Source organism: Hirundo rustica, chromosome 9 (assembly GCF_015227805.2).
Source record: "Hirundo rustica isolate bHirRus1 chromosome 9, bHirRus1.pri.v3, whole genome shotgun sequence".
In the NCBI taxonomy this organism is placed as follows: domain Eukaryota; kingdom Metazoa; phylum Chordata; class Aves; order Passeriformes; family Hirundinidae; genus Hirundo; species Hirundo rustica.
In genome coordinates, this window is record NC_053458.1 from 21,582,211 (window position 1) to 21,607,332 (window position 25,122).

The 25,122-nt window shown below is 38.8% G+C and overlaps 1 protein-coding gene across 1 annotated transcript in view; it reads right to left on the minus strand.

The window, feature by feature from the left end:
• Positions 1-25,122, minus strand: part of NR5A2 (nuclear receptor subfamily 5 group A member 2) — an 82,960-nt gene that overhangs the window by 16,183 nt on the left and 41,655 nt on the right. The window contains exons 6-7 of the mRNA XM_040073096.1: positions 17,623-17,742; positions 8,350-8,497 (exon numbers count right to left, since the gene is read on the minus strand). Coding sequence (XP_039929030.1) covers positions 8,350-8,497; positions 17,623-17,742 — 268 coding nt within the window. The remainder of the gene's footprint in view (positions 1-8,349; positions 8,498-17,622; positions 17,743-25,122) is intronic.

A 25,122-nucleotide genomic window follows, 5' to 3' on the forward strand; every position in this document is an offset into this window, starting at 1 on the left:
AGATATTATTTTAGAGACTTCAAAGTAATGGAGTGAGAAGCAGAATTAAAGACAAAAGGGTTGATTTCTCTGTTGAGCAATGCTGCATCCGTGAAAGGAGAACGTCCCTCATGAGATTATTCTGAAATGAGGTTTTGTCCATATTCATTTGCTTTCCTTTCCCAGAGGGTTAAAGTAGAAAAGTGGAATAGCTCTTCTAGTGGCTGAGTGGAGTAGCCTGGCTGCTTTGCCTGAGATCCAGAGAAGAGCTTGATGTTCCAGGAGCAGACTGGCTGTTTAACTGTTCTGCTGGCCCTCATAATCTCTAGTAAGAAATAGATCCCTAATTTCCAAGGCAGTATGGAACACACACCACTGATGGGCTATGTCAGATTGCTGGTAACTGTTCACGTTAAAAGTTACCAAATTTGAATTTTTCAAATGCAGGAATATTTGTAAAAACTGAAATCAGAAGGCATGATAAATTTTAACTTCTTGACGATTTAGGGACAAGGAAGGACCTCTGTAATCCTCATCTTTACCTCTTTCAGTCTTCTGCTCACTGCAAGCCATATGTTTCCATCTAGCAGTTGGGCTCAGGTCTGTAACTTTTGACTGAGCTCTATCATAATAATTTAGAGAAGAGCCATCTTGACTTCAGATATAAAGAAGCTGAGACTGATTTAGAGATGATATCTTCCAAAAGACAGTGATCCTTACCTTTAAGTTTGCATATTTCTAATACAGTTTATCCCAAATTGATATTACAGAGCTAATCCCGCAAATGTATTCTCCCTGACTTCCATGGGATGTGCACAGGGCACATTGTTTAGTTGATTAAATCTTTAACAGATACCTCTGATTCCTCAGCAGATCACATCTCAGTGACCACAGCATTTCACCCTTTGGCAGTGGCAAACAGTGCTGCCAAGGTTCCCCTCCTACCTCATTGCTTCCTGGTCTTGGCAACATCCCTTTCCCCACTGCATTCACTCTCAGGGCCTTGTGGCTGTTCCTGCCTTACCTGCCATCAGTCATTCAGTGTCACAGGGTCATCTCCTACCCAGACTTGCCCGGAATGCCATCTCCTTTTCCCACCCACCACCTTTCCAGACCAAGTCCTTGTCCACTTTCTCCTTTCTGCCTCTCATGCTTAATATGCCAGATCTATGTATCCACCTGCTTCATTCTCTTTCAAACCTTTTTGTAGTGACATCTGAGGAAAGCCTGGGTTGCGTGAGCTGGGACTGTCCCTATGATCCCTGTGTTGTCTGCCAGTCCACACCTGTTCATCAGCACATCTGGAGATTGTGTACTTTAAAGGAGCATTTAAAAATGCCACCTGCCATTGAGAATTCCTCATCATAAAATTAGGAAATGTACCTATTGATAAGTTTGTCACAGTGAAAGGATCATCCTAGCTAGATGTCCCATTCCCTGTTTTTGGGTTCACTCCCAGGCACTCTGCATATGAGACAGTCATTTCAAAAAGTCTGTTTGAAATGCTGCAAAAAGCCAATCAAGAATCCAAGGGAGCAATTTTTTTGTCAGAAATTGGTATGTGGAAGAAGGTACTTAAATAAATCTCTATTTTATCTATTAGTTAGCTGTCAGCTAATAATAAATTATATTTAGTTCCTCCCTTGTTATAAATACATATTGATTAGTTTTAAGCTCTGAACTTCAGAATGAGTTATATCTGGTCATTGCTAAACTGCTCTCTTCACTAAGAAAAATATCCCCAACACCTATTATACTGCACTTAATTAAGACAAGCATCAGCTTTATGTACCTTTATTTGCTGCTGCCAAGTCTCTCTGGTATAAATATTGAGCCATCGCGTCTCTTGAATACTAATCGATCCTTCCTGAATTCCAAACGATTACATAAAGTTTAGGAAGTGTTTCTTTGCCAGTATTAGCCTCCAGTGCATACTCTGGTTGAACATTAGGGTTGAGACAGCCTGAATCGGACAGGTATCCAGTAAGTATTTTTCTAAATTCAGGTGTAATGTGGGGAAGCCTGAAAGCTGTGCCAGAGTGCTCTCCAGATCCCCTCCACTGCTGGCTTACTGGTGTTTACCTGGTGCATTGTACAGGCATCCTTGGGTAACAGAATGGATGAATCTGAGAAAACTAACAACGGTTAAAATAAAACCACTGTTATGACAGCCCAACTAAATACGTATTATAAGTAATACATCTAAAAAAAGACCTATCAAAATTTGTATATTTACAAACTCCCAAAAATAAAAACTGTGAGAGTGACCACTTTGAAGAAAGCATTAAACCCTGAGTACTGTTTGTCCCTGTGAATGAGAAGTGGACATATTTGTAATGACTTATCCATGCCTGGATAAGCTCTCCAGTAGTGACTTGCACTGGCTTGCCAAGGAAGACTGTCATGTAATACTTCTCACTTCAAATTCACAGCACCTACTTCATCTATATCTGCAATCAAGATCCACATGCATAATTTGCTAGGTCATGTCTTTATCTCTGTAGTACATTTAATTATCTATAATCCTGCATGAATGGATTCTTGTCTAATTTTCTGGTCTTCTTTCCTGTTTTCCTTTTGGTCTGGTAAAACTTCCCACCTCACTAATTCCTTAATTTCATTCTCCTATATTTGTTTGTGTGCTCTTAACTATCATAATTAGTACAAAAATTTAGTCCGCGTTCTCTGTTACATTACCTCCAGCTGATCCTTATACTCTTATTTTCCTGTCTGCATACATATGATATTAAACCCTCAACAAAAGTTATGGAAGTGAAAGTATTGACAGCCTCATGTTTCATCATAGTTTACTGCTGCATTTTTAAAATCTTTTCAGTGAATTTAGACTGCAAGCTCCTTGAGGCAGGGATTTTGCTAGTCTGTAAATCTGATAGAACAGTGACTAGAACAACGATGTTACACAATAGATGCAATAACTATTTTTTTCAGTTGCAGATTGTTGTGTAACTGCATTGATGTGAGTTACTGCACCAGGTGAAACGGAGCACAGGCACGCTTTGAGCTGCTGCTCCCTGAGTGCGTGTTTGAAGGGAACACCTTCTAGTCTTCTGAGTGCTGGGGGTAGAACCTGCACTGAATATGCTTAATTTCAGCCTTTTTCATCTGCATTAGCATTTTAACAGGCACATTTATTTCCCATATGAGCAAATGGTGGGGCCTAGGACTTCAAATACCCCCTCCCATCTCAGCTCTGACACTTCACAGAGACTAAAAGCAAGGAAAGATTTTTCTTCTCCTTTTCTAATATTCCTCTTGCTAATATTCTTCTCATTTTATGAGAAATGAGAATTGAGTGTTGCAGATCTAGATGAATTTCTGTGGAATTTTCTGCTTAGTAAGATTGCAGTTTGTTTAAAAAACTGAGTTCTTCTTTGCTACTTTTTTTTATATTGCTTAACCAAGAGCTCGTTGTTTGATGCCCACTACGATTAAATGTTTATTATTTTTACTGGACCCTCTTGTCTCGTGTTAAGTGGGATGTGAGATCAGTAGTGGCCCTGCAATTATTTGTCAATTGTATTGATAAAGCCTTCATTTCTCAGATGAAGTACATTTGTCTGTGTCCTGACACTGATAAGGGAGCAGTACCAGTCAGCTGCTGCCCAGTCCAGCATTTAACTCTACAGCTGGACAAGTACCTGGACATGGCTCAAACGATGTCTAACCTTTTCCTGCTCCGGTGGGAGTTTGAAAAATCATCCTTGCTGAGTTCACACAACAAAAACTAGCAGGACAAATGGGAAGTTTTTGTAAAGAGAAAACAAAGACTGATTTCAGGTTAAATGACCAGTCCATAAAGCTACTGTATGGTAAAATGAAGATGACAGAAAGTATCCCATTTAAGGCACTCATTTGGTTCTTCAAGCATCATTTAAGTTTAGTCATTTGTCAAATTTAATTGATGAAAATTTCTGTGGAATTTTGTTTTGTGACAGGAAGCAAATTTTGACACTAATAAAAAAAGAGTGGAGTTCTCTTGGCTTTAGTGAGGTCAAAATTGCCTCTCTCAGTGAAGCATATGAATCTATTTCAGCCCCAGAATTAGAAAATTCAACAGCATATGTGGGGTGATTTGTTTGCTTTTGTTTATTTGTTTTATTTCTAATTCTGATTTATGACAAGGAGAGAAAGGAGTTTCCGAACTAATGTCAAATGTGGTAATGAAAATGCAAAGAGCTTGATAAACTGACACATTTTCTATCTCTAATGTTTCTTGATTCAAGCCAGCAGTTATTAAAGACAAATTATTTGTTGTTTAGTTTTTGGCCTACTTTTTGATAATGTGTACTGTGGCCTGTACTGGTTATGTGCTATAGAAAAATTAGGTGTATTTTTACTGTGGGATTAGGATAAAGAATTCACATTATCCTCAATTAAGCCAACTTTTAGAAAGCCAGAGGTATTTATTGTATGTGGTGGTAAAACTGATGAACAGTTACGGAAGTGTGTGATCAGCGCTTTTCTCAAGTGTTCTCATTCCATGTGTTGGACATGAGCTCATCGAGCAGTGTTAAAAGTAGGTTTAACACTCAAGTCAGTCAAAGGTTTCTTTATTCTTTCCCATTTTTGCAATTTGTGCCTGGCCACTAACTTTCCATCAATGGTGTGACTACAGTTGCTGCATTATCATGTCCATTTGGGTTCTTCATTGGAGGAAACCAGTCAAATGCAACTAAGAAGTTAAGAAATCCATACTTGCATATCTCTTGAGCTGCTAGGAGTTTTTTTATCCACCTATTTTTAGATCGGAAGGAAAATTGGCTGACATACCAGAGGTAAATTGTGGCTTGGCATATTGATTATCTTCACTCCCTAAGGTGGAATTAAGGGAAGAATATCTCTATATGTGAAATCACAGAAGGGATGCCCCAGAAAAGTCATGTTTTGGGGTTTGCTAATATAATGTAAACATCAATCAAAGAAGGGTTGGCAAGGGGAGCTGCAGTGGAAGACTTCTACGTACAGAGAAGTAAGAGCTACCTACCTGTGAAGACGTTTGCTTTTTACGACTGAGAGAGGGAACTCAAAAATTATGCAGCTCTACATATTTAAATATTCTATAGCACTGAACTAAAGAGAAATCACACTTAAGAGACTGTTTCCTGAACTATTCTGGCTTACTGAATAGTTGTTGAGTCAACTGTACCATTATGTCGTTGGCAGTATTGGCCAGAGGGTCCCAGGAGGAGCAGGTGGCCCTGGAGAAGGGAGCTGAACTCCTGTGCCTGGGGTCCCAGCCACCGCGGTGGGGCCGTGCAGCCTGACTGCAGGAGGAGTTGTGCACTGCCAGCCACGACAGCTGCACTTAATATGTATCTGGCTAAGCCTCAGCAGCATCTTCTTTAATGCTGCGAAAAATCAAAAGGATTTTCCTGTATAAACCCTTTGGAACTCCTCATGAGTGGATAACCAACAATTACCATTTTCATTTAAAACCTAGCAAGCAAAACTGATATAATTTAATTCTGTTTTGAAAAAAATCTTCTGAGTGCTTTGGGTTTTGAACATGGTTTTACTGTTAGTTTACTAAGATAATCACTTCTGAAATGTTAAGAAAAAAGGCAGAGACCAAATTCTTTGCCCTAAAGGAGATTGCTGTCTTGTGGAGAGAGAGACAGGATGGTACAGCCATGAATAACAAACAGCTTTACAAGGCAGTCTCATATCTGTACAGTTATTAAAAAACAAACAACTTCTTCTCAATAAATTAATTCTGGGATTATTGACTTCATATTGCCTTTGAGAGGCTTTATAACAGATTTAGTTTTCAATCAAACACTGGACTAAAGAGCAATAGTAAAAGGTTTCATTGGATTGGTTAACACTCATATAAACATCCTCAGAAATGTAAAAAGACTATGTCTGGAAGCACTTTTTTTCCATTAAACTTTACAGGGCCAGGTTGTCAACAGCTGAGGTTTCTGAATTTTTATTTTTTTAAATTTATTTTTATTAAGTGATACATTACTGGCATAAGGACCAGTTTTCTGTAGAGATGCCTAAGAGATGTAGATACGTGCTAAATGCACCTAGATACTCAGGTACAATAATTGCTCCCAGTTATTTATGTAGAATTTGATGCTTAGCTAGTTCTGACAGCCCTGCTGAATGCCTACCAGCATTGTTAGACACTTCAATGTCTTCTAAACCTGACTTGCTCTCAGGCTGTGAGGTGTCTTATTAATTTCAGCTACATGATTTATTTGTTCTTTTGGGCACAAACTTAAGTGCTTAGCTGGAAAAGGTATCTGTGTATTCCATTTCCATCTTGTCATCATTCTCGTTAAATATTTGCCTCTGTCCTGTGGGTCAAGTGGTAACATCTTTACAGTTTACTCTTTGTATTGTAACATCTAGCTCTGACTATTAGCAAATGGAATCCTACAATATACTAAATACTGAACTAATTTATTTCAAAGGTGTCAGACCTGTCTTAGCTACATCACTTTTCCATGAAAGTGATGAGACTGCAAGGCTCCTATTAGCAGCAAAATGAGCTCATTCTATAGTAGCATAAATGAGAGAAAAACTGAGTGACCCAGCTTGGTACAGGTTTGCAGGTTATTTCTGCCCAAGTGCTTCAGAAGCTGAGCACAGTACCTGGCAGAGTTAGAAGACCTAGAGGTGTGAGAATGATTCCTAAATCAGTGCAGAGTACCAAAACAGCTGATGAAAATAATGAAATAAAAAGCCACCTAAATGTGAGAATTTCCCAAATGCACTTCAGTTCTTCAGCTAATTTAAAATGTTTCTGAACTGACATGAATTCTCTAAATATTTTATCAGAAGAAAGCTACAGGCGTTATTTGTGCCACTGTATAATGACTGAAAACCCTACTTATTAGGAATTAGGAAATATGAATTCTTGTTATCTATCAGATTAATTCATAAAACATAATTTCTGCAACAGATGGTTTGCTTTCGCTTCTCTGAATCTAAGATATTCAAGCAATGAAGCCCTGAATACAAAATGTTAATAGTTACCAAGGAAATCCATCATCTCTTCCTAGGATTCAAAATGGACATACCTCAAAATGATCCATTCTGTTAGCATCATTCTAATTTCATTCGAATTATTAAAATAATTCTGTTCTATCTTCTGCATGTTCTGTCCCCTCTACCTCTGAAGTATTGGTCTTTTATGTTTCCTGCATTTGAAGGGAGCTTTACCTAAATTTTCCCGAGCGGGTTCAAAATCTGTAGCACTTAGAAGGGACATATTTAAGACTGAAACTGAGATCCACAGTGTGATCAAAAGTGTCTCTTTTAGTCTACTTGCAATTGTATTATGATAATTTATTTTTGGAACTTTATTCCTTTACAGATTTTTTTTTTAACTGAAAATGAAAGGAAAGCATTACTAAATATCACCACTGGTGATATCTTTCATTGCGTCCTTGGCTCACCTGCTCACTCTCTTTGTAGACAAAAACACCTTTTCAGTAAAACAGGAGGTTTTGCTATGGAGGTATGGCTGGGTCTGACCTTATTTATGTTTTTAAGTCTCTCCTTTCAACTGTCTGTCAGAAAAAAAACATTCACTTGGGCCAAGTTCATTTAGACCAGCTTTACAACAAAGTGCAAACCTGAAAGAGAGGACAGGCAGAAAAATCTCCTTCCTTGAAGTCAATAGGAATCCATCTCCCTAAGATCTTTTTTATTCTTGGCACCAGTGATTTTTCTCAACTGATTTATTGGATGGCACTGGTTTAACTAATTTGTCTTGCATAGGTATCTTTCTCATTCTGTCCTCTCCACTAGTACAAAACAATCTTCCCTTTAGAGGTCTAGCCAGATCTGTCCTAAGGCTATTATCATTAATTTGCACTTTAGGAGTTCCTTTCACTTTTAAAAAACTACGAGATATATTCCTGATTTATGGGTTACAGTGTGACAGCCATCATATTCAAAGAAGATTGTTTATACTTACCACAGACACCTTTGAATAAGAGGGAAATTTCAACCATATCCCCACTGCATGTGCTTTACATAACTGTATTCAATATTGTAGAAGAACATGGCAATCTGTATTTCCCACTGTTCTCTAGGATGTCTAATAGAATTTTATCCTTGTTCTGGAAAATTTGGTATTCACATACCAAAATACAGAAAGTTTATAATACTCCATTAAATTCTGTAGGTTGTAGGAGTCATTTCCTTGGAAACACACTTTTAATCCTTATACATAATTTCACTGCAACTGATAATTGAAAAATTATCCTCAGATTACTGTGAACCTCATTAAACATATTTCAAAATCATGTGTTTCACGAAAAATTGAAGAAAGAAACAAAATATTTTCAATGTTTTTAGAAAAAACAATAAGTACGAAGATTAGACTGTACCTACCTAAACTAAACAGCACCAGGAATTTGAGACAGACAAATTCTCGTAGGTCAAACTGCAGCGAACGAAGCTTTGCTACCAGTTCTTGTGCATGGCTCATAAGATTGTTGAGGGTGGCTCCAGCTTGGGATACTATTACGGAATAATCCACCTGTAAAAGAGAATTGTATTCCTGTCTGGTTGTCACACCCACACTTTAGGGTGTTCCAAGCAATAATATGCAACCAGGATACTCCTGGATATGGAAATCAGTCTTAATTTAATGATGTTATCAAATCAAGATGATTTTACATATAAACCAATTTTAACCCAATGGTATATATTTAAAATAATGTTAAACCGTATATCTTAATGGTACGTGACATTACTGTGAGTGCTGGTTTGTCTCTATTAGCTTTTTTAGAAGCTTTAAATACGAGAGCTGCTTATGGCACTGGTAGCTGTCCACATCTCAGTTTGTTTTGTTCATTTGGTGTCTCCTGTTCTCATTGCAGTCGTATGATCCTGTGAAGAGCGACTGATGGAGCGAGCTTTGTGCCTACCCTGGCTGTATTGCTCCAGGGGGACACAACAATATACAAGGGAAACAGGCCTGTGTCCAGAACTTGGCCAGAAACATCTATTCAGGCCCAGAAATGTCGGTGTATTCCCACAGGAAACAGAGGTATTGTGTGGGTGGTTGCTGTTCTCCTCAGCTACACAAAATCCCTGTATTTGTTGGGGTTGATTGGAACTCCCTTGTTGTGACAAGTGCTGCCCTGCAGGGGAAGGAGGGCTGGCAGGTGTGCGACAGCCCAGCCGCCCTCGAGTTGTCCCCAGCAGTGACCGCAGTGCACGCAGCTCCTTCCCCTGGGCTAGGGAGGCAAGAGGAGCTGCTCTGGGGTCTGCTGCCCTGCTCATGCTGCCCCTTGTTCTCGGGACAGGCTGACCTGCCTGGGAGCTTTCCTTGTATGCAGAGATCCAAGGGAAAGCTGGAGGTAACACACTTATTAAAAAAGGGAATATTCACAAGCACAGAGTACTTAAGGCCCTCTAATTGCTGACTCACCCTTGGGTGATCCTTGAACCTTGGGCAAGCTCCCCAAGCCCAGCATGCTGAAACGGTTGTGGCTGATGCCAGTCCCACTGCAGGGATGTTTCCATGCAGTAGGCTGCCCCAGCCCCTGCTGCTCTGCAGGTGTCACTTTGGCACGGCACGGTGACCAGTGGGGAAGGGCACAGCCTGTGGGAATGCTGTGATGGAAAGGTGGGCTGGCTCCAGGACAGGGCAGTGGCTTGGTGGGGAGCAGGGTGTAAGTGCTGTGTCAGAACTGGGGGGACCCAGGCAGCAGCTTCAGCTTCAATGCTCAGCTCACTTCTCATCAGAGCGCTCCCATCCCCTGCAAGTGCCACTGCCCCATGGAAATGGCCTGGTGTGCTGCCTGCTCCCCAAAGAGCCACTCCTGGCCAACTGCCTGGGACCTAAATGGGTCAGTGACACATTTTCCAAATGCTCTAGTATTTCTAGTATATAGAAATGTAGTATTTCTATAGTATATCTAGTATGCTGTCTTGTAGGAGCCTCCAGAACAACAGCGAAATTGCTAATCATACTTCCTCTAAATGAAGTCTGGCTGTAAATGAACACTAAACACAATGGTAAGTGCTTGCTTTGGGTTAGTCATTTGTTTAATGGTACCAGTGCTTTTAGCCCATCTCTAAGATTTCCCATATTAAATAGTTGATAAAGAATGGAGAGGTTTCACCACAAAAAACAAACCAATGGTGCAAAATTTTGTTTTTCCAGGCTCTGATCCCTTAAAATCTGGGTTTTTTTTAAAAAAAAAAGTTAAGGAACATGTATTTTGTTTTTTTAAAAAAAGTTCTTTTATTTTAAAGCTACTGAATTGATTTTGCTCAAGTATAAACAGCAGTGAAACAAGAAAAAAATAAAGCTCTTGAAATACTTTTAACCTGACAAAAATTCAGCAAGGAAAGATAGAAAGATGACTGAAAGAAACTAAAATTATCTTTTCCTGGTAAAGATCTTAATATAATCAATAAGCTACTGACTTTTAATAAGAAATTTCATTTGTATATACTCTTATTGCTCCTTATGAACTGACTAGAGGCAACTGCACACAAAAAATGAAGTTACACTTTTTGAATCGAGTTTAAGGATAACAACACTGCGGTGTAGGAGCAGTTAGAGTTGAGTTCATGCTTCAGTTAAATCAATGGATTATGCTGAAGTATCCTGTGAGATAGGTTTTATTGCTCTCTTTTACACCTGGGGAAACTTGAAGTAGTGACATTAAATTGCTTACTCAGGGCCAAAGAAGTCTGTGGCAAAACTATGATCTGATCTTTGGAAACCCCAGCTTATCCATCTTTCAAAAACTACTTTCTAGTTCATCTCTTATTTATCACTCTTTCTATAGATTCATTTAGGCATTTTTCTTTATGTATATAAACTTATATAAATAGTAAGGAAAAACAAAGTAAAATACCTCAAATAATTTTCACTCAAAGTTCAGTTTTATGTAGTGACATGGTTCAACTACTTTCTATTGAGAAACTGGTCACATATAAGTATGAAATTTCACAACTTAATTCCCCTTTTGTAATTGTTAAGAGGGGGGGGAAAAAGCTCAAAATCCCTTACTGAGCGTCCAATTTGTGGGGAAAATATGCTACTCACTTCATACTAAGAAGTTAAGATGTCTGAATGTCAAGAATATCAGTGGCCTTAGTGCAGCGATTATGCCATAATGGAAAAACCCAGTAGATGCCTGGATTTCCCAGCATCCCTCTACTGGAGAGCTCTCAGGCAACCTGCTCCTCTTTCAGGTGCATTTAATATTTGCAGCACCAGCAAATTTGTCTGGGAGGCAAGTCCTCATCTGCCACTCACCAGGAGCAGGCTGTATTAAATTTTTATATTTATTGACATTTCATTACCATAATTGACTGCAGTTGGTTCTCTAGTAGAAGGCACGGGGCTGCCTCCTAAGCAGGAGAATTGGTCCCTTGAGTAGGATTTGCAATTAAAAACAACGCAGAATGGATTTTTTTTTTAATTGTGTAAATATGATGAGTTGAATTTTCAGCTTTAACTAGAGAATAGTAGGTGTGCAGAAGGCTTTTTTCAAGAGTGAGCAAAATTATGAGTCAGTGGAAAGACGACCCCCAAAGGTGTCAATCAGTTTATACAAAAGCAACTGTGCATGAAAAAGCCTCAGTTAATGTCTATTCTGAAAATGTGGTCACATTAAGGACTACACTGTTCTGCCTGCTTGGTCCTTTATGCAGAAACTGATACTAAAATGTGTATTAATTCTTTTACCTTCCAGTTCATTATTAAAAGGACTTTTAAAAGACATAGATTAAACCAGCTTGGATTTTGTGCAAAATGCTTAATTTCATAGTGGAGTCTTAGCACTTACTTTATATGGTACATTTTACTTCATATTGTATATTGATGTAAATATTCTTGCATCCCAATTAATACTACATTTCACATTGATTTTGATGTTGAGGATATTGTCTGGCATTTTTGAAAACAGCCGCTTTGTCAAAGCTTCCACATGATCTAATTTGGAAGTAAAACAATGGGTTGAAGTTATGGCTGCACAAACAGAAGTGTGGATTCCTCCTGTACCCGGGGCTAAATAAATGCTGTGGCTGAAGGCCAAAAATAAAGGGAGCACCTGTGTTATTTTGTTTTGCAAATGGTGTTTCATGGTAATTAAAGATTTTTGAAGTCAAATTCCTGGTTTTACTGGGCTCAGACGGTAATTTTTCTGGTGGAATCAGGTGCTGGCTTCTGGTATGAACTCTTCTCTATGCTCACAGAACAGTCTAACATTTAATGGTGAAATTAAGTTCCCTTTTTCTTCTAAAATTAAGGACTATTTGATTTCCAGAATATGACTGTGGTATCATGGGGAAATACTGTGTGGCACTGCACCATCCCTTTCAATGCTTCCACAAGCTTGAAATAGTCTCCAGAATATGATTAGAGTGATTTTACTTGTTGATGGTGTTGCCAGGTACTGACTATCCCTGAATGCCATTCCTTGCAGCCAGACAGGAATTGCACAAGTAAGGAATAAAGCCCCTGCTGTGACTCTATTCAGTACAATCTAGTTCAATGTAATTATTTCATTAAAAACAGCATTTCTGTTAAATTTCTAAGCAAATAAACACAGAAAACGCTTTGACAAGGCGCCTACCTACAAAAATTGAGGAGGTTTCAGAATGGAGAAAACCCACAGATATGCTTGTATCTGCTGGTTATCAGGTTTGGATATATTAATTAAAATTGTGTTGACTTAAGCAGCATAAGATGCTTGTCATTTTAATGTGAGACACAATAATAGAAGATAATGAATTAAGTTGCCAGTGGCCCTTTCCCATAGGATGATGTTATGGTGCTTGATAATTAACTATAATATGCAAATATTAACACTCCAAAGTACTGCAGAGTACAATAGAATATCCATGTCTTTATCAAAGTATTACAATGCACTTTTGTGGTGGTGATGAGATAATACAAAATCACTGCTGAGTTTGATATTCAGTAGAGTTCATCAGAAGGCAGAGAATCACTGGAAAAACTGGAACCATGTAAAATCATTCCCCCTTAAGACCCTCTTATTTTACATGAATTTCTGCTCTGCTGTTTTAAATCCTTTCCCACCAATGAGTAGTCAAGGCTGGATGTGCTCACCTTGGATCACTATCACTACTCCAGCAGGCAGTTGCGACAGACTCATGTGGTGCTTTCTTCATATCGAGTTTCTGATCAACTTGTCTTTCATGCTGGGCAAATCAGCTATGGGATTTTACATGAGTTTAAGCTGATAGATTAGTTCACTAGCAGGGGACTGGTTTGGAGGACTAACAGGCTTGAAGAAATGCTGCCATACTCCAGGCAGGTAACTTTTGTTTTCTTTATGGGAGCCATGTGTATGAAATACAAATGTGTTTCCCATGAAGCATGTAGGAAATGGAAGAGTTCTGGTGTGCAAGGATTCATGTCGGGTGCCCTGTCCATGAACTTTTACTGGAACTGGGATTTTAGACTTAAAAGCATAGTGCTATGATGGTTTCATGGCAACACAGCAAAGCACATGTGAATTGGGATCAGATTGTTCATAGGTATGTCCATAGCTACTTGAAGGCTCAAAATATGTAACAAATACTTGGACAAACCTGAATCCAGGGCACTTCATGGTTATAAGTGAATTTTGATGCATTTTACCCAGTTTAACTGAGCACATCTAGTTCATCTCCAAGGAATGGCCAGCATGATATCTTCATATCTTCATAAGGCATGAGGCCCTTTTAATACAACCTCGCTTTCCTTTAGGCAGAAACCACTACAGTAAGGAACTGTGCAAAAAAGCAAATACTGTACTGAATAACCAAATAATGATTGCTTGACCTTATTTGTATCCACCTTGAATCAAATCCTGTGTTTATTTGCTGACGTAAGGACTTCTAGATTTGGCCCTCAAATGCTAAAACCACTTTTGTGCCCACTACAACTACGAAGCCTCAGTGACTACAACACAAATCTAGTCGGAAAAAGATACTAACTAATTTCCAAAAAATTAAGAAGTAATAGGTTTCCACTAGATATCCATGAGCTTTCTATACCTGTGACTTGTGGATGTCCTTTGTAGTCACTCCTCTAACACTCTTGTATTTTTGTACTTCAGTGATACTTCTGCAAGGGTGATCTTTCTTGACACTGCCATCAAGATTTCATGCTCTTTCTCTGGTGCAATGCTTTGGAATACAAATTCAGGTGTGAAGATGCATTTGTGTGATGACTTTAACTAAATCAATATTTTCAACAATCTCAAAAAAATCTGAGATTTAGACACATTTTTGGATGGCCTTTTAATGGGAAAGGCTTTGACCAGTCTCATCGGGGGAAATATTTGGCAGCAATGAGTAGAGTGTAGGTATGAACAAAAGGAGCAGATGAGGCTACAGTTCACGTGTTGTGCATTGACTGTTGCAGGAACTGTTGCAGTAGCAATGATATTCTGTGCAGAGCTTTAGCATCTACCTTATATGTGCTAGGTCTTGGAAGCTGGCAGGAAGCAGCTTGTGTAGAAGATGCAGGAGGAAAGTGCTCAAGTTGGAGGAATTAAAATTCTATAATTAGAAATGGTCTGTTAAAATTACATGCCACATGGCAAGCCTACAAAAGTCAGCATGTGGAGAGAATATTGGCAATGATTTACAATTAACCACCACATTGCAAATCACTCCTTAGCTGTTTTCTATTATGAAATTTTGAGAGTTGTAAAATGCATTTGTGCTACTTTATTTCCTTTTGAAATGGTAATTGCTACTGCTGAGGGGCAGCACTTAGTGCAGAAAATGAAGTGTGCAGCACAGGGAGGAACTTGTTTCTGAGGAACTGCTGAGGAATTGTAATGATCAGAAAAAAGTGCTTCCTTGAAACACATACACACAAAAGAGCTTCATTTATGAAACCCCAAATAAATAACAAAATAAAATAAAAGTCTGTTTTTGTACAAGGGCCAAAGCTTACTAGTTTGTTGCTGACTGCACTTTTTCCCTATCGAAGTGGGAACAGTGGATTGACACTGAGTAAAACCTGTAAGCCAGTGTCTTGAGGGAAATGCAGATATATGGAAATGTGATAGGAGTGCCCTAAAGTAATGGGTTTTGAGCCAGTGTGTTTGAAAATTATCAAGTGTTCTTCTAACTACTAGCCCATTTTAGATACCTGGTACAGAAGTGACAGTGGTGTCACCCTGGGGACCTGGATAAAGTTTGGCTTTTGTGTGTGAGGAACAGAGGCTGTGCAGTCTAAGTGGAGAGAGCAGGCATGTTCTAATTAAGTGATGGCAAGTTCCCCCCTTACAGCTTCCACCTTGATGGTGATTGTAAAAAGGACTGTGTTTACGAGTAGCTTTTATGGAGGGATATATTAAGGAAAGCGGGGAGTGAGGCTTCTCAGGTCTTAAATTTGCTAACTTGTGACAATAAGCTTGATCTCTCAGGTAATAAAGTTGGCAATCTAGCTCAGGTCCTAAGTTTAAAGTTATTATGTTTGAAAGCCAGATGATTGACTGTAATTTCGCTCACAGTGCTTTGTTGGTAGCAGAAATGAAAACATCTACAGCACTTTTCATCAGAAGTGTCAGAGTGCTTTCCACACCTTAATCAACTAATTTTTATGAAATGGTGGCATGGTTTCCCCCGTCTCTTCTGTGGGAGCAGGACAGTAATCAGAAAGTATGCAGGAAGGGTGAACTAGCAAAGACTCATAATGCCCAGGTCTAGAAGTGTGGCTTCCCAGAATCATTTTACAGATTTTAGAGAGGGTGCACAGTCGTAATTGTCCTTTCATAAATACATTTGAACAGATGTTGTGTCTAAGAGTGCAACAGTCTGAGTCAATGCTCAACTTCAAAGTGATTTGCCATAGGAAAGGGAAATTTGATTTAAAGAAGGATGTATTAGAACTAGTTTACAAACATATACAAAAACGAATGCAGTTATTCCAATATAGCCAGGTTTTAACCTAGTTGGAGAGTGCCTGGAAATGCAGAGCTTCCCAGTCCAGCTGCTGATTTGCAAGCAGTACATTTAATAAGCATCCTGCTACCTGTTATCCAACAGTGAAGAAACGTTCTGCTTTGCCTTGAGATAATGTACAGCTGAGGTTTTTATTTTCAAGAAAAGATAAAAGTGGCTAATGAGGTAGAAGTTATTACTGTGGGAAAATGGGGACAATGGCTAGAATTTAAGGGTAGTTAGATGCCTCTAATGATTTCAGTGGGACTTAGGCACTCGGTACCTTTAAAATAGTGCTAATCACATAACAAAGGAGACACTAATTTAGCAGTTCTCTCAGGAACAGAAACCTGTCAATATATTTATAGCTTTATAAACAAGCATCCTGTGTGGTAAATGAAATAATTTCCAGTAAAAATGTCTATCTTGCAGACCATGAAATGGTAAGGGAATCAGTCATTTTCTCAATGGCACCAATATAAATCAAGAGTGATGCAACTAAACTAACTTTTACTAATATAATTAGGGAGTACAATGATATCTGAGATAGGTTAGTGACTTCCCATGAAGTGCAAGAGTCAGTTCAAGAGCTAGAACCTGAGTTTTCCCAATTCCTTTCTTGAACAAGTCAATCATTTCTCCCCTGTTCTGTAGACCTCTTAATTGTAAATGCAAACAGAAGAATCAGAATACTTCTGATTCTTGCAAACATTTGTTCTTAGTGTTAAGAAATGGCTGCAGCTTTAAAATTATAGCTAAATCTGTAAGCAGATTCCACAACAGGCAGACACAAATGGTGTAGCGCAGGGAAGGGAGCTCTTTCCCATGTGTGTATAAATTGAGGCAGTTCAGTTTGCAGCTACTCAAATACCAAAGAGCCATCATTTGTTTTCACTTCAAGTCAGAAATATAATGTATAGGCACGCTTTGCTTTTCTTTGATACTCTCTTTTTTTTTCCCTGTTAAAAGGAGAATAACAATCTTAGGAATAAGGTTCTTGCTTTACTGTCAAGATTGTTGTGCTTTGGAAAGCATTGTGGAGACAAAACTTTCTCTTTTTTTTGTGTTTTCTCACAGTTTTCCTAATATTTACTACATTATAGCTCTTGAATTTTGGGAGGCCCATGTATCTGACACATGAAGAAAACCGGATAACTGTGCAGAAACTCTAGGGTTCATACCCTGAGACAGTTTCTGAGACGGTACATGCTTTTATAACCTATGGACAGAATCATTTTCCTGAGATTAGATGTCTCAGCTGCCCAGTTTCTCACACTTGTGCATACAAGTCTGTATAAACAAGGCATTTCTGAGGTAGTAAGCAGAAGGTTCTCTAGATTTCTGACCCAGCCAGTGCTTCTTTTCAATAAATCACAATTCTGAAGGGAAAAAAAGCTATATTTGCTTAAAACTAAAGCATTAGGTTTGGGAGTGTTGTTGTTAGAAACCATTTTAGCCCCAAGGAAATACTACTTCTTGAGAAACAGTCCTCGTCTGCTATTTTTCAATTACTGAATTATTTGAAAAGCAAAGTGCTTATGATTATATCTGCTTTTTTAGGTTTATCTATAATCAGCAGACTAGAAACAGAGTGCACAAATGATTTTACCTACAGTACTTGTGGAGGATCTCTGAGAACACAGGAGTGCTTCTAACCCAGTTAAATTCCTGGTATTTTGAAAATGATTACAAAACCAAGAGATGGCTATTTCTCTCAGACCACATACTCACTTGTTGCCCAGTAACCAGGAGGATGGAGCCTTCTTTCCCATGTACCACTTGCCGGTAAATGTGATCTAAAATTAAGAGTTCACTCCAGCAGTTCTGAAGCAACTTCATTTGGTCGTCAACCTGTAAAGGAAACACAAACATTGGTGACATTGCTCTGGAAGTAAGTCTGACATCACACTAGGGAAGCAGTCCTCCTTCACACAGCTGGCTGACATCAGGAGAACAGAGATGCTGTCTAGAATCATTCATGCCCAAAATTGCTGTTCGCAGGTGAATAAACAGAACACTGCTGTAGCCTTTATCTGTAAAAGGTATAGAATATTTTTTCCTGATTAGATTCTAGGAAAGCAGAACTATGGCATGTTATGCAAAGTAGTAATAATTGTATATTTATGGCAATGGGATTTTATTTTTACCCAAAACAGGGAAATAATGCTGATGTGAACTTTTTCCTATTCCCCATCTTGGAACCTTAGCTTCTGGAAATAATAAGGAATCTGCAGATTCACAAGTGTTATTGCTTCAACAGCCCCAAGTCAAAGACAGGCCCCTTGCAAATTAAAAAGCAAAGAGAGGTTGAAAAACTCTATAAAAATGAAAAGAGAACACTTAATGAAGAGAAGCTGAGCAGCTTTGGGTGTCACTGGTAGGGCAAGAAAGTACAATGCATAAGTCAGTGGTGAGCAGTGAGACACATCCCTGATTTGGGATTTGGGAACAGAAGGAACACACTGGGCACCCAGCACAAGGAACCTACTTTAAGATTTATTGAAGTTATTTGGGATCTGCGTCTTAGAGGACAATGAAATTTATCCCTAAACTGACTCTAAATGCAACTGGATTGCATTCAGTCTTCTTCACTTAAAGACTGAAAAATAATTAGGATTTCCATGGAAATGGGAGAAAAAAATCACAAGTTAGTGTAAGGTAGACTATGAAATTAAGTCGTGGTAAGCATCAGTATCCTCTGAACCTATTCTTACTGAGCTTCCTGATTTCTTTTTAAAATCAAAGTCTTTGTCTTTAGTTGGGTGCCCTGAAAGAGTTGATAGGTGCATACATTAGCCTTGCTACAATTCAGAGTTGTAATAGCACCTATGTAGTTCAAAGGACTCTAAGAGCCTGCAAAGATAGCAATTAAAAATGCTATAAAGGCTATAAATCTAGTTTCAATTGCTTTAAAACTAGATTTTGTCGTACACAGGAAACCACACCACAAGGAGTAATCCTGCATGACCTGAACTAGATGTTTTCAAGTTTTATCAAATATGACCTAATGAATTTTAGAACTTTATTCTTTCAGGCTTGTTTTCTAGTTGTGTAGGAGAGAAGGAAATAACATTTCTTACTAATAGATTTCTGTAATGTCATCTGTGAAAGTTACCTACTATTGTCTCCCTCTTTCCAGTCACTCGCCACATAGCTCAGACTTTAACATCTGAAACATTGAAATCTTTGCTTCTTCCATTTGTCTTGACTTTCCTTCACCTTTCAAAGGCACAAGAAGCTGTGTGCAGCCGTTCATGCTTTCCCACACAGACACAGAGCAAGGCTGATTTGGTATTAAAAATCTCTTCCTCTGCCCACAACATGTATTTGACTACAAAACTATTTCAACAGAGTGATTTGTTGGTTCAAGAGAGGACAGTAAATCACCATGTTGATACACTTGGGCCAGGTTTAAATTAATTATTTGAAAAAGATATTTGAAATATACAGATTGTGTTACTCTTGCTTTTTACATGAAACTGTTCTTTGATCATTTTTCTCCTCTGAACAAAAAGGGGTTGAAAAAAATCACAAAAATCAAAGACATCATGCTAACATGATAATGTAATCCAAATTACCATTTCACACAAAGCTATTACAGCTTACATCCGAAGAAAACAAATTTTGAGAGAGTTTAAACCTTCAGCATCCATGTCACAATACCTAATTCCTGAATGAGAGGTCAAGCACTTCCACTCGCACTATAAATATCAGTATAGTTCCAGTGTAAGCCAGCTGTCTCAGCCACAGGCTTTTGAAAATAAACCACACTTTACAGGTCTGGCTTTCTGAAGATCCCAACAGCAGCTAGTCCACAATCAAAGCTTACCTCCCAAGCTTTATCCTATCATTACCTAGCCAGTGCTGTGAGAACAGTGTGAGATGGCAAAGTCACAAAAAATTGTTTTGTACATAGTCTGTTCCTGCTGTTTTACAAGACGCACAAAACTAGCACGGAGAACATCTGCTGCTTGTTCAGAAAATCTGCTCCTCTGTATTCACTGTAATTTAACCAGTGAAAGCCCATAAAATGGATAGCATAACCAGCTCTATACACATCCCAAACACCATGGTGCCTGCAGGAGGCTATTGGATCCAGCTGCTTTTGCCATTTTAAGAAAGATTGTGGGGCAGCAGGTGCCTCCCAGTTTGCACTAGGAAGAAAGAAACGTGTCTTTAATGAGGATTGTGTGTTACTGAAAGGTAGGACAAATGACCAGTTCCAGCCTACTTCTTAAAGACTTGTAGATGTGGAAAAGCATTTAGATCACATGGAACAAAACCAGTAATGCACCACTTATGTCAGAAGGAGCTGGTAAAGTTTATGACGTGTGTAAGTGCAGCCAGAACACAAACACTTTTGTATTTCCATGGCAAGTTGCTAATTGAGTTGCAGAAGCATGTTACCTGTCAAAATGAGAAAATCAGATTTTGACCAAAACAATTATGTGCCTTAAACTGAATGTGCCTGAAACTGATCCTGAAGACAGAGAGACTCAAGTTTGGTTTGAAGAGGAAGGTCCTCTGCAGGAAAATCCTCTTGTGGACTTCAGTCTTCTGACTCCAAAGCTGGAGAAGGCTGTGCTGCCATTAGCAGTGTAAGCAGGAGAAAAGGTAAGACTGTCACCAAGATACTTAAGTCTAGTCTGGGACTAGACATATTCAACAAAATTTTCAATTGTGGTATACAATGAATTAAAATAAGCTCACAAGTTTTTACTGGTGCCTTAATTTTGAGGGTTCTTTTTTCAGTTTGTGCAGGTCTTTAAGAGTATTGTCAATGTTTCAACACTAGCAAGAAAAAGCTCCTGTTGTCCTAACTACTAGGAGTGCTTATAAATAAAATTAAGCATGGCCAACGCTTAATCATGTAGCCAACATCTGTCTGCTGCAAGAACGTTCCCCAAATCTGCAGCTGCTCCTGCCGTAACAGAACACTGACATGAGGATTATGTAACCTGGATCTTACCTAAGCAAGTTGTCAAATGAGATGCCCTTTTGACAGCTATCAAGCCTCAAGCAAAAGTGTGAGTGAATACTGTGCCCAGATGGTTAAATTTAGGCCCTCTCTGGCCAGTGGCATTCAGATGAAGACACACCAGTGGGGACAGCATAACTGGAAATTGTTGCTGAAAAATGGCTTTTAAAAAAGATGTGGAAGAAGGTAATGAAAGGTCTGTGACTCAAAAGAAGTGGGAGATCATTTTCAATAGGCAGGGTGGCATGAAAGAGGAATAATGTTACAAGTGTGAAATGAGTAGAACATCACACATGTGAAACTGCTCTGAAGTGACAGAGGAAGCAAAGGGAGTGCTTAGGAGGCTGTTTACAGGAAGGGAGAAGGTGGTGGGAGAGGACAAAGGGGAGCTGGATATTGGGTAAAACCTGGAAGGTGAGGAAGACGAGATGCAGACTTTAAGGGTTTGTATGACTGCAAGTGATGCTGCTGGGGCAGAGAAGGAGCAGGTACTGTTTGTTAGAGAGCAGAGAATGGTGGTTGACAACTGTCAGGTGTGGTATTGCTCATCTGCGCTGTGAACTTGATTCTGTCAAGTGTCTGAATACAAGTTTGTACACAGAATTCTCTGGTGCTATGTCTGAGTTCCTACACTACCAGCTGCAATTATAAGGTGACTTTAAAGAATTTTTTTTCTGAGTTTTCCACTAACAAGGATGGCATGCATGAGAATACATTTTGATACATCTATTAGTTTGCATAATTTATCTTGCCGAGATAATGCAAGCCACATAGAGTCTTTCCAGGAGTGGAGGAGATGGATCTCAATTTGGACAGGAAAGGTCTAACCCTGAGCACTGTGGTGACACACTCTCTTGGCAGAAGAAAAATATAGGAATGGGAGTGTCACATCTGCCTGCTAAACCCTGGCCTCCGCTCAGCTGGGCCCTGAGCTTTTGATACGGGATTCGGTGGAAGTTTGTGAGCCTCACTGAGGCCTCTATTGACACTGAAATACACAATCACACCTTATCAATTAGAGTTAAAGGGAGGACTTATCTCAGAAATGCTAGTTACTCATCTGAGGACTTATCTCAGAAATGCTGGTTACTTACTTTTTCATCTGTAAAACTATTTGTGCTGATGTTATAGATGAGGAAGGCTAGTGTGACACAAGAGTAGTATTGTTTTAGAGTGTGTGCTTCCCACAGCACAGAACGTTAATCATTATAAACTTTTGTTTTTTCTGAAGAACAACAATGAAATTGCCAAACAGTAAAATGAAGAATTATGTGTATGCTTTGCTGAAATTCACCTTAATCTTATCAAAACCACACTGTGTCTTTCTTTTAGGAAAGTGTTTCACAATATTTCGTACTGTAACCAACAACTGCAGATATATTGCAATTTCTCTTCCAAAGAGGTATTTTCAGCCTGACGCTTGATGAATTACCGGTTAAAAATTTCAGGGTCATGGGTTTTTTGTGTTGCTCTGAGTTAAATATTTTCCTTAAAATTATTGCTGCAGATTCAGTTAAATGATGTGCTCACCTTTTACCCAGTTTACACCTCCTTTTCTCAAAAGCTGGAGAATCCTTTTTCATCTGTGTTCATTTACATCAACTTGCCACTGTAGCTTTAGGCTTTTTTGCTACTAAAAATTTAAAAGGGTATCTAATGATTTTTAAAAACCACAATAATTGAAATTTATGTGATAAAACTGTGCTGGATTCAGCTGAATTATTTTTACTTACGCTTCTAAGAGGGAATGCAAATATGGAATAACATGAAGCATTCATCTCATAGTGCCACTTTTAAATTCTACGGCCATTGAATAGCCATTTCCTAGTGAATATGAAGTGATTAAACATCTGTCTGATCTGTTCAGCCTGAAGCACATAGGTTCAAGGAATGGTTGAACTTTCTTTCAAATGCAGTTAGGAGATCACTCACAAGTCATTGCAGACATATAGTTTGAGTTGTTACTCCATTTTCTTACGCTATAGTGGTGCAAATCACTCCAAATCAAAGTTTTATAAGACAAGTGCACTCCAGAGACTATTTTTTACTCCTGAATGCATGCATGGTTTCCAAATCATTATATAGGTAGGGAAGGATTTGGACTCTCCAGATGGGTTGCTGCTAACAGTGGGAAACCTCCTGTGAAGGTTGCTGTCAAAAAGCAGCACGTAACAGCCAATGTGGTTTTAGAAGTGAATGCACATAACTTTCAGAATCAGTGAATGCCCTAATAAAATGTGATTACTACCTATAATCTCAGTAATAAAATGCTACAAAGTTCAAGAAGAAATGATTTAATATTAACTACGATTGTTTCAGCTCTTTACTAGAAACCTGTGTGTTATAAAATTTTTTAGGTGAAGGCAGGGAGCGATCTTTACAAGTCTGTGTTTGGTTAAATGACTGTCCTGTTTCCATCTAGCTCTAGGATGAAGGGAGTATAAATCTATCCAAGTTTGGTAGTGCTTTACATTTGTCTTGATCTAAAAATGAAAAGAAATACAGAAATACTTCAGTGTGTGCCTTTTCCTGCTCCTTTACAGCCTGTATAGATGCTGTTACACAAGTGCAGTTGTACTTGGAGTGTGTCCCTGTGTGTATGTGTAACTTTTTCTTTAGTAGCTTCTGAATCCACCAGTCAGAACCAACAGGAAGTTTTTCTGTTCAAGGTATTAAGTTCCTATATGCTTTGTGTGAATCAGTGTCCAATAGAGGAAAGTAACTGCTGAATACCATGCTGAAAGAAAGGTTAAAGTGCTCATCCTTTATTCAACAGCAGGGAACTGAGAAGGAGGAAGAGAAAAGGGCTAAAATGCTTCATTAACTCCCTGCTTATGGAACCATTAGTGTTTGGAATATCAAACTAGTTTGGAATATTTTTAAAGACATAGACAAGGAATTGATAGCACAAAGCAACATTTGAAAAGTCCCTCACTTTTTTACCCTTCCAGACTGTGGAAGTGTGCCTGTGTGGTGCCTGTGCTCTGAAAGGAGTGCGGTGTTTCCTGCTCAGGGACTGCAGGCAGGGAGGCTGATGGCTTTGCCACAGCTTCTCCACTCACATGGCCCTGGGCAGCTCCTGAGAGATCACTGGGAAAGATCCCTGGGATCAAAGCAGCACTGCCTGGCCCTTTCCCAGTTTCAGTGCTGATCTTCCAGAGAGTCAAAATACTTCAACAAAGCTGCCTTGAGCATCAGCTCACACTCATTCTGTTTTCTTGCAGGAACAGAACACAAGGTGCCTGAGTCTGGGGGCCTCGGATTGCTGAAGGAGTAGGGGCAGGCAACAGATGGTGACCCTACTAAAGAATAAGATCTCTCTGATGGATCTTCAGAATCCATTTAGAAAGTATTCCCATCTATTAAGGAGAAGGTAAATGACCAATCTCATTTCTACATGCATCAGGTGAAAGGGCTGTTACAATAAACTTTCTGTGTATATAAATCTATTATATAGGGCATCAAACGTGACACACAGCACTCCTATTTCTTCTCCTTTTCTTCACATTTATCTTTGTGCAAACTGCATGAAAATGACTTGGTGTTTCACAGTCAGCATTATTTCTGATGAATTATAAATGTGTTTTTCTTAGGTTCTTTTTTGGGTGATTGTGGGTTTGTGTTTTTTATTTTATTTAACTGAAAATAAGAGAAGTATTTCTTTTTAGTCCCAACTGAAAATATTGCTTACAATGCAGTGTTTCTTGCTTCTCAAAGTGAATAGAAAGATAAGGAAAAGGGAAAATTAATTATTCTTGCCATCTGTTTCACAGACTGAAGAAGGTACCTTCTTTAGCACTGGAACCATAGAATTTACCTTCAAAATCCTACTCCTGTGAGTATTTCTACTGATGTTAATACAGCCTAAGCTTATGCCTAGTTTGGTCTAGACTTTTAAAAGAATTAGATAAAGCTATGTAGTTTATGTGGCAATTTTGGTACGAGCTGTGTTGATCCCCTGAATTTCTCTGAATATACACTCATTTTTTCTAATGCCAACAAACCAACTGCAGAATTGTGTTGTATCATATTCGTAACTCTTAACTTGCATGAATATCAGTCCTTTGAGTTGCAATAAAATCTGAATTAGTCCCACCCAATTAATTGTTAGCCTTGCCAGTCTGATCTGCTTTTAAGGCTGCACAATGATGTCCCTCAGGGAATCAGAAGACAAGACTGAGTCCAATAAACTTTATGGTACTGCTAGTGAATTTATTCTTATATATCTAATCAGTGGTTTCACTCTATTGTAG